Consider the following 10,039-nt stretch of genomic DNA (forward strand, 5'->3'; position numbering starts at 1 on the left):
GCCGGGCTCTCTGCACACCGGGCCCACCCGGCTGATGCTCCCCCCGTCAGCATCGAACCCCCACGGTACCCCCAGCGCAGCTCCCGGCAACACCGAGTCCGTCCACAGCATCTACCACGCCGACTGCCACTTCGAGCCCGTGCGCTGCCGGTCGTCCCTCTCACAGCCGGGCCTCGGCCTGCCGAGCCCAGAGGGGATCCCCCAGAACATCGTGGGCGGCAAGGTGTACCCCACGGTGCACCCCGGTACTTCCCATGAGATGCTGAAAGAGAAGAACCTGGGGGAGGCGGCGGTTGGTGCTGGGAGCAGCACCTTGACCGGCCTCAACATCCCGCCCGGGCCCTACAGCACCATGCACAAGCTGCTGGAGACACAGAGCACGGGTGAGCCCGGGGCTGGACCTTGGTCTGGGGTTGCCTTGCAGAAATACAGGCTATGACCTAATTGCTTTCTTGTTCTGAATCTCTGCAGGGTTCTTTTCAGTCCATGTCACGGAGAAAGGCGATGGCTTTCCAGGTGAGGCCCACATGAATCTTTTGACCTAGCTAACACCTTTTATAGCCAAAACCAGGAGATGGGTTTCAACCTCCCAGACTTCAGACTTGCAAGAATCCAATGGAAATTAATGAACCCATTTTCTTTTGCATCCCCATCTGCCCCCCACAAACCAAGGTATTCTGCAATTACAGGGAACACTCCCCAGACCCCTGCACTCCCAAAATCAGCTAGAAGTGGGCTCAGTGAGTCTTCCAAATGGCCACATCCTTTCCTCACTGAACTGCAGGGGTTGGAGGTGGCTCTGTTGCCCACCACTTGCTGCAGAGCGTGGGGATGGACATGCCCCAGATGTGAGTCCCAGCACACCCCTGAGCACTGCCTAGCTCCACTCCCCACAGGACACAAGGCTTGGGGAGACTGAGTATCTCCTTCCCATGCGTGCTCAGTAGCAATTGCAGATGCCAAGTGCTAAAACTCTGTGATTTGCTCAGGAGACCCGTAACAGAGCCAGGCCCTGAATGCAGCTTTCCTGGACTGAGAGTTGCATACCTTCACTGCAAGATGCTCTTTCCTCCCTCACATCCTGAGGTTGGGGAGCCCAGGCTAGTCTAATCCAAACCCTCTCAGCCTCCAAGAAGCATTTCCAGCCAAGCTTTCCCAGGCAGTCAATGCCTTTTCCACCCTGCCACAGTAGCACTGACCTTTCCAGCCAGGAGCTGTGCAGGGAAGAGACCAAGTCCTGCCCCTGGCCCAGAGCTGCCCAGAGACTAAATACACAGAGCTGGGCTCCGAGTGCATGGGTCAGGAGTGTGCTTTGCAGATAGCCTCTCCCCTTGCAGCCAGCTGGTGGGATTTTTGGGGAATATCCCGCTGGTATTGTCGCTTGGGAGCCACCTGGCAGCTGCTGCCAAGGGCAGCATAAGGAGGAGGAAGCTGGTGGTTCCAGAGCACTGGCAAGCAGCAGGAACAGGGGAGGAGGCTGCTGGCAGCGATGGTCCCGATAATTACAGCCCAGGGCCTGCCAGAGCTTTGGGAGCTGGTGGCTTTCTCCTGGCTGTAGCAACCAGAGGTAGCAGGTGGGCCAGGGTCTGCCTGGGAGCAGTGGAGAGGGCTTTGGAAATGGGGAGAAGATGTTGGGGGGAGCCCAGGTTTTGCCCAGGGCTCTTTAACCCTGCAGGAGCCCTTTTCCTTTTTAGGGAGTGCCCGGCATGCCAAGGGCAACAGCTCAGTGCTAACAGGGACTGGGGGATGCTCCTGTAGCTGCCCACACCCCCCAGTCCTGGCTGATGGGCTGCCCTGCCCTGCTGGTGTTTCAGGTCCCTGCCAAAGCTCCTGCAAGATCTCCAGCCCCTGCACCAAGCTGGAGAGTGGCTCCTGCAACCCCGAGAGCTGCCCTTACTGCCTGAAGGCACTGGCAAGCGAAGCTGAGCTGACGGACAACGAGACGGGCGACTCGGACAGCGAGGGGGTCTACGAGTTCACCCAGGATGCCCACTACAGCGACCAGCGGGACCCGCAGCGGGGCAGAGCCCGCGCCAGGAGAGCGAGCCGCGTGCTGGCCTTCTGGCACATGGTGTGTGAGACCTTCCGCAAGATTGTGGACAGCAAATATTTTGGCCGTGGGATCATGGTGGCCATTCTCATCAACACGCTCAGCATGGGGATCGAGTACCATGAGCAGGTGAGCACTGTCCCACTGGCTCCCGGGGCGCTGGGGATGCAGGAGGTATTATGGGTCCAGTGCGGGCCACTGGCAGGATGTTTTGGGGTGAGAGGCTGTAGGAAGGGTCCCAGGGCAGAGCAGGGCTGATTTTTCTCCTCTGAGCCTGCTTTCAGCTCACAGGCATCAAGTACCCTTGCTGGTACTGGGCTGTGTGAGCAGCCACATGCCAGCCCTACCTGGGATGCTCAGCACCGTGCCAAGACCTCTGTCACATGGGCAGCACCTCACTGTGCTGGTTTCCATGGCATGGGGACCAAGGGAAGGGAGCAACCATTTGCCCCTGGGTTTGTGCCAGCTGTGTAGCCATAGCAGTGCTGCAAGTGGCTGTGAGCACCAGGGTCGGTGTGACTGCGGGCAGGGAGGTCTATTGAATTTGCAGTCCCTGGAGAGGAGGTAACAAATGCCTCTGCTTCCCCGGTGAATGCTCTGGCAACAGCACGCTGAGTCCAAAATAGACTCATCACTGGCTATTTCTCCACTCGATTATCAGAGTCGTTGCAGGCAAGAGGCTGCCTCTGCTCCAGCCTCTCGTACACTTGTCACCCAGAAGAGCTCTTCCCTATATATAGTCATTAAGAAGAGGAGTTGCCGTGCTCCTCTTGAAACGTCTCCTCAAGGATGACAAGAGCTCTGCTTTTAGAGAAGCTTTTCCACAGTCTGGTCTCACGTAGGTTTTGTGGCTGCTGGTGGTGGCGTGCCTGGCATGTGCCCTCAGTCCTGCTGCAGGCGTGGGGTGGCTTGGTGCTGCAGCTGCTTGCTCCCTTTGGGTCTGGGGGGCAGAGTTTGTCAGCAGGGATGCTGAGATCCTGCAAAACCTCATTACACACCCTGCTGATACTCGAGGGCTTCCAGTGGCCAGCCCAGCATGGTCCTTCTCCTGGGATGCCAGACACCCAGACAGAAACAGGCACCCCTGTCCCAGCACCAGCCCTTTGCTGGGAACTCCCTCATGTCTCAAGCTGTGGCTCTTCCCTTTTCTCCCTTCCTGGCACGTTTTGTGCTGAGAGCTGCTCACAACTGAACACAGAGGTGTTTCTCCCACAGCTCCTGGTGGCAGCAGTGGTGGCTGCAGATCAGCTCCCAGTGCCCCTATCCTCCCGTGGCATTAATGCCTCAGTGACCGAACGCCAGGGAGACGTGGCTGTGCTAAATGTGTCCCTTCCAGGCAGCACCTTCTCCCTGACGCCCTAATCCAGTCTGGCTGGCTCACCGTTGTTTTCAGCACACATTAGCCAGCAGCGTGCTCTGAAGTCCTGCAGGTTTCACCTTCATGTGCTGCCCTTGGTGGGAGCTCTGCGGGGGAGCTTGAGTGATTCCACGTTTATTTCATAATATCGGGGAGATCATCTCCTAAGAACCTGGGGGGAGGCAGCTCACAGAAACCAATAAACACATTCCCCCTTTGGCTGAAAGGTGAAAGCAGATCCACTGTGTCTTTGCTGTGACTGTCAGAGGGACAGACTGTCAAAGCTTGTTGCCCTTTATCAGGAGCATCTCTGGGAGATGCTGGTGCAGGCTCCTACTGTACGTACAACAGGGGGATTGTCCCACTGGGATGGGTGGCTGAGCAAGCTCCCACCATCAAACACCCTAAAGGCAACACAGTTCCTTAATCCTTTGCCTGGGGGGAAATAGGGCAGCAGGGTGCTTGCCCCTGCCCCAGCCAGCGGGGAGTCCCAGCACGCGGCTGGATGGGAGCGAGCGGATTTTTTTTGGATAAGAAGGTGAAGGGAGGTGATAAGCGTGGGGGGACTCCAGATGCTGTGGATGGTTGCTTTCTTTGACGGTATTTTGAAGCTACTACTGTTCCAGATTCCTTTCTCCCAGGCGTTTGGAGTGAATAGTGGAGCTTGTTTTTATTCGTTCATCTGCTCAAAGTGGCAGCAGCGAGGTGTTTTTCTGTAAACTCAGGAGGCTTATAGTCTGCAGTTTCATAATCTGACAGTTATGAGAGCAGGAATTAAAGAGGAGAAATGCTTGTCCAGGCCTTTCTGCAGAAATTATAAACACTGAAACATGTGATATTGGTTTTGGTGTGTTTTTTTTTTTTTTTTTTCTTTTCTTTTAGAATATTTTTGAATATTCTTTTAGAATAGCCTTTCCTAAAAGTGCAAGTAATCAACCCCATCAAATTTATCTTCATTGTCTGATGTTTGCAAAGACATGAGGGGGCTTGAAGAGTACTTGACTCCGTGACTTTCTATGTTAAGCTCTCTGTTTATTTAATGGATATTTACCTCTTGGGCTTTTCACATGAGGCCACCCTGGGGATACCAGGCTGCATTAGGATAAATACTTTAAGGATATTTTATGGTGCCATGTCAAAAGCCTTGTGGTGTTTACCAGCACCTTGCCGAAGCAGAGAGGACATGCAGCAACTACTGTGTGAGAGGAAGGAAGGGCTGGTGGTAACTCTAGAAGGAGGAAGACTTCTGCCTTCCCACCTGTCCCCAGCAGTTTTGGGTGGGATTCAGCAGCTCTGGGACCACCAGAGCATCTGAGACTTCAAGACAGGAGCTGTTTAGATGAGGTCCTCATTATAGGCAGGGGAGAAAAGTGTGCTCCTCTGGAGGCTTTGCATCTTACCTTGGGACATGGATCCTGGAGAGACCTGCGTTTCTCCATGGAGATGCCTAAAAGACTGAAACAGTCTTTCCGTCACTTGCTTAACAGAGAGGCCAGAGTTGGGATATTTAGGATGAAAGTGGATCTTTGAAAACACATCAAAACGAGAGGAAATTGGGAGTGTGTTGAGAACACTGGCTCCTACTTCTTGCTGTTTGTTTGCATTGACCTATCAGTCAACCAGGCCAGACTGAGCACCCATAGCCAGGGGTGCTGGATGCACATAGCAAAGGCAGTTTGTGTCCCTAGGAGTTCGTCTCCTACCTTAGAACCTTCTGCCCTGGACCTACTTTCCATAGACCACCTTCCACAGTAGAGTCACTATCAAATAATATTTTGCCTCCTATGGTTGGAGGTTCAGAAGATGGGTTTCCTCTAAGCTCCTTCTGATGGGAGCTTGCTGACTTTCTTGCTCAGCATCAGGTTGCTTCCACATGGTTCGTGCACGTGGGTGAAGTCCACAGTAAAGTCACTATCAAATAATATTTTGCCATCCTATGGTTGGAGGTTCAGAAGCTGGGTTTCCTCTAAGCTCCTTCTGACGGGAGCTTGCTGACTTTCTTGCTCAGCATCAGGTTGCTTCCACGTGGTTCGTGCACGTGGGTGAAGCCGCAGGTACACCTGACTGGGCTTAGCTCTGCGTTTTCTGCCCATCCTCCCCACCCGTCCAGCTCTGACTTTTGCCTTTCTCACCACTGCAGGTTTTAGTGGGAGGAAGGGAAGCCGGGCGGTGTGAGGTGCACATGGTGCTCACCACGTCACGGCTGCTGGGCAGCAGTGTGAAATTTTCCATCAGGGAAATGACAACCAGATTGCTGCGGATTATTAATGTGACTGCTAAATAGCTTGTTTTTCTACAGAGATGAAGCAAAATGCAGGTAGAAACTATTAGCTTTGGGTAGAGGAATATAAAGGTGATTTAAAGGTAGACTCCAGGGGATTTTAAATACACTGTTGAACCAATTGACTGATTCGCCTTAGGGAAGCTGAGACTGCAGCGCTGCGGGTTCAAACGGCTTGGGCTTTCCAAAAGCTTGTTCTGCCACAGAGCAGGAGTAAAATGTGCTGCTGAAACAGAGGGTTTCTGTGCTGCTTTCCCCCCAGCCTTGGCAGTAAGCCAGACTGTGTTCCATAATGTGCTGCTTTTCTTTTTTCCTCCAAGTCCTTCCTTGGAGCGAAATGCAAAGGCTTTAGTGCAAGGCGTGATGTTGGACTCCTCAGCAGGGGAAAGAATTCGGCGAGGGCTTCCTTGAGGAAGGGCTTTGGGGTTTTGTTTTTGTTTTTAAAATCTGGTTCGCATTGAGCAGCCTGGCTGTTCCGAGTTTCCTTGTCTGAACTCGCATTGTATGAACTGTACCCTACATATTCGTTTGTTTAAATAGCGCTTGAGTTTCAGCCGCCGTCTCTGCGGTGCTTTGCCATTGTTAACATAACAAGGGACTAGAGAGTCCTGCACTGGCCTCCCCAGAGCTGCAGTCGGTTCAAATCCACGGCTGGGGCTTGTGGGGACTTGGATCTAGAGTGGTCCAAAACTCTGGTGTCTCTGCAGGGAAGGAGAGGAAATTGGTTTAGAGCTGTAGAGAACCTTTTGTGAATTCTTCAAAGCAAATTGGAGAGATGATAGGGTGAGTGCTGGAATGTGTCCAGAGAAGCTGGGGAATAGTCTAGAGGACAAATCTTACAAGGAGTGGAACTGGAGTTATTTTGTCTGGAGAAAAGGAGGCTCAGGGGAGACCTTCTCACTCTCAACAACTCCCTTGGAAGGAGGTTGGCGCCAGGTGGGGGTCGGTCTCTTCTCCCAAGGAACAAGTGATAGGACAAGAAGAAACAGCCTCAAGTTGTACCAGGGGAGGTTTAGGTTGGACATTAGGAAAGATTTCCTTCCCCAAAGGGTTGTCAAGCTCTGGCCCAGAGTGCTCAGGGAAATGGTGGAGTTCCCATCCCTGGAGATCTTTAAAAGTCATGTAGATGTGGTGCTGAGGGACATGGTTTAGGGGAGGACTTGGCAGTGCTGCATTAACAGTTGGGCTCAATGAAAGGTCCTTTCCAACAAAAACAATTCTATGACTCTTTGGGACAGCAACCAAGGAGAAAAGATCGTCATCTGTGTGAGGCAATTCTTCAAGGAAGCGGGAAGAGGCAATGCCTGAGTTCTCCCTAGCAGGAGGACAAGTGGTGGAGAACCCCCATCTCCACAAAGGTGTTGTAGGAGTCCAGAAAGCAGGGCTGCCACAGACCAAGGTGTGCAAACTCCATCTGCAGAGGCAGGAGCAACCTCAGCCCATGGTAGCAACTCCAGCTGAATTCCTAGTGCTGCAGGGGCCCGGAGCATACATGGTACAGATGATGTAAAGTTTTCACTGGTAACATTATGATCTAATGGCCTCTGCAGCGTGGAAATATCAACCATCTGTGCCAAAGCATCAAAGGAAAGCTTGCTGGCAAAACACATTTAAGTGTCTGTTTATGCAAACAGTCAAGGCTGGAGAACATGGGAGTCTTCCTAATCAGCGCTAGAGGATGTGAAATTTTCATGTATCCAGGATGATCAAGAGGGGAGGTGAAGGGTCAGTAGCTGCAGCAGCATTAGAAACCCTGCCAGCGTGGAGGAACCATTAGGCTCCAGGTTCAGGCATTTATAATAGTCACCCAAATGGTATTTATGTACTTCTGCTTCTGCCTGGATTCAGTGTGCAGGGAAGAAGGTAACTGAAAATTATTAGCTGTTGCGACATCCACTGATTGATTTCTCCACGTGGGAGGAAAATTTGACTGCTGCATGGAGAAGTAGAGTAACAGCTGAGCAGTAGAGATTTGGAAGGCTGGTGCCCCAGGTCTTGGAGGGTTTCAGTCTGTGCTAGTGTCCAAAGTCCTGCACAGGCTGGAGGGCAGCTGGCCTGGATCCATTTGTGAACACTGCCTCAAGAAATAGGGGTGTTTTGGGGATCAAGAAGCACTTTATTCCCAGGACCTGGTGGTCAAGAGCACCCTAATCTCCACCAGTTTCCAGCCAATCTGAACATTTTGCTGCTGGCCCACAGGAGTGGTGGAGGACAGCGGTAGATTTGTCAGGCATATGGATGCTGCTCCTTTGACATCCCTGCATGCCAAAGTGATGTCTTGCCAAGTGCCTGTTCACCTCGTGAGGAGGCTGTGGAGGATCTTGGGATGAGCTGCAGCTCACAGGGTGCATGCTGCCTGGCTTGCCCTTGTCTGGCTGTGTAGGGCAGTTGTGGGCAATGCCATGTCCCCTCCAGCCTCCACAGCTCCACATCGGGACAATCCAGGACATCTAAATTTTGGCTGCTTTCATGTGCATGGATTTGTGTCAGATCTCCAGGTCAGGAAGGGAATCCCTTTTTTTTTTTTTTTATAAATATTTTTGGCATCTCATGTGCTTCTCTTGAATTGTTTCCTGAGAGTGCAGGGACTGTCCCACATCCAGGCAGCAGCTGGTGCTGTGCCAGGGGCTCTCTGCATCACACATGGATGCATGCTGGTGCTGTGCCCTCATAACCCTGCACCCTGGCTGCTGTACTCTAATCATGGCCTGAGTAGTAGAGCCTGACTAAAATTTCTAATTCAATGCTCCCTTGTGTGAATCTGATTCGTGAGGCTTTGATTCAGGAGTGCACTTACACATCCCTTGAATCAGAGAAACAGCCCTTCCCCAGACAACCTCCATCTGCCCCAGGCTCTTCCCATGAGCTCCCAAGTTCCCGCACTCACGCACCGTGTTCTTTTCCTAGAGAAGGAAGAGCTCTGCTTCCACTTTGGTGCATGTCCCATGTCTCTATTTAACTCCATTACACATCTCTCCAGCCCTGTGCCAGCTACTCGTAGCCAAGCGATCAAAGCTTTGGCAGCACAGCGAGGTTTTCCCTCCTTCAGTGTCTGCTGGCTTTGCCCAACACAGGGCTTGTAGCTCACATCAACTTAATATCTCAGCATTACAGCTGCATAGGGCACTCCCACGGTAGGAAAATGAGGTGCCCTATAGATTTGCATGTGCTGTGTTCAATTAGCTCCTGCTTAAGGAGAAATTACTCTTACTAACTGTTTGTTGTTGGGAGACTGGAAGAGTCAAGTCAACGCTAATGGAAGTCATCAGAGCTGTTAATCACTAGGATCACTGACTTCAAAACCAGCTCTCTGTTTGTGATTGGGGGTAATTCTTTTTATGGACCTCGGGGGCTTTTCCACTCATCAGTGATTTGAAGGGTTTATGGGGTCTTGTAGGAACTTGCCTGTTTTAATTGACTCGTTCACAAAGCTCTTCCAGGCTGCCATGCAAAATACAGAGGGGCCACTGCCCTGACAGTCTTTAAAAATGGGGCTGTGCCTGTAAAGCAGACTTCATCCTGGTTCTGGAGACTGAATGATTTGAAAATTAAATGAGATTTCATGCAGTTGCAAAGTGTATGGGGGTTTTATCAGATAATTCAGTTCTGTGCATGCTTTAGGGATAAGCCTGTATGGATTCCTTGACATCTACTGAAGTTTTCTTCAGCTCCCTGGACGGAGAGCCATAAGTGTCAATCCTTTCCTGTTAATTTATTTCAGAGGCTGGAAATACTCAGGCTGCCTTAGATCCTATCATTACAGCTGTTGTTTCAGCTGCCATCTGCACCCTCGTGTTATCTCTGCTCAGGCAGTGTTGAGAATAGGCTCCAGCTCAGTGAAATGGGAAAATGATGTGTGCTTCGAAACTTGCTTCATCCCCCCGCGGATGAAAAATCGCTGCTCTCTGCAGATAGCCGGGCATTTCTCTCTGCTCCTTCTTTGATTATTGTGGTCGTTCCCCTTGGGTGGGAGCCAGTAAACTCAGCTAGAGCCCCTGGAGCATCCTTAGATTGCACCAGTGTCTGTAAGCACTGCTTATTATTGGTGATTTCCCAGGGATCGGTCCATTTTTCCTCCCTAGTTCTCCTGGTAGAGGTTGGTCCCGATGCTGTTGGTGCCCCTTGCTCTGCCCTACTGCCACTCATGTCCTTGCAGAGCCCCATCCCACCCTGCTCAGCCCCCAGTGGGAGCAGGGACAGGCACTGAGTGCTTTTTCCTCCATCTCTGCTAGATTTCAGCTCTTTGTTATAGTTGGGTTTTTTTGCTGATGTTAGGAAATGAATGGCTTTTCCCCCATGGATGTCTGTCAGCATTAGAGATAGTGTTACCAGCTTCAGAAACCCAGGTTCA

The 10,039-nt window shown here is 51.8% G+C and overlaps 1 protein-coding gene across 1 annotated transcript in view; it reads left to right on the top strand.

Moving 5' to 3' along the window:
* LOC103770254 (voltage-dependent T-type calcium channel subunit alpha-1G-like) overlaps positions 1 to 10,039 on the top strand; it is a gene marked incomplete at its 3' end in the record, with an annotated part of 46,086 nt that overhangs the window by 17,587 nt on the left and 18,460 nt on the right. Inside the window, exons 7-9 of the mRNA XM_008937509.1 lie at positions 1 to 383; positions 472 to 516; positions 1,815 to 2,179. The exon at positions 1 to 383 is cut by the window's left edge and continues 446 nt beyond it. Of these exons, the coding sequence (XP_008935757.1) occupies positions 1 to 383; positions 472 to 516; positions 1,815 to 2,179 (793 nt within the window). The remainder of the gene's footprint in view (positions 384 to 471; positions 517 to 1,814; positions 2,180 to 10,039) is intronic.

The sequence above is a fragment of the Merops nubicus genome, unplaced genomic scaffold, assembly GCF_000691845.1.
Source record: "Merops nubicus isolate BGI_N331 unplaced genomic scaffold, ASM69184v1 scaffold15923, whole genome shotgun sequence".
NCBI lineage: Eukaryota > Metazoa > Chordata > Aves > Coraciiformes > Meropidae > Merops > Merops nubicus.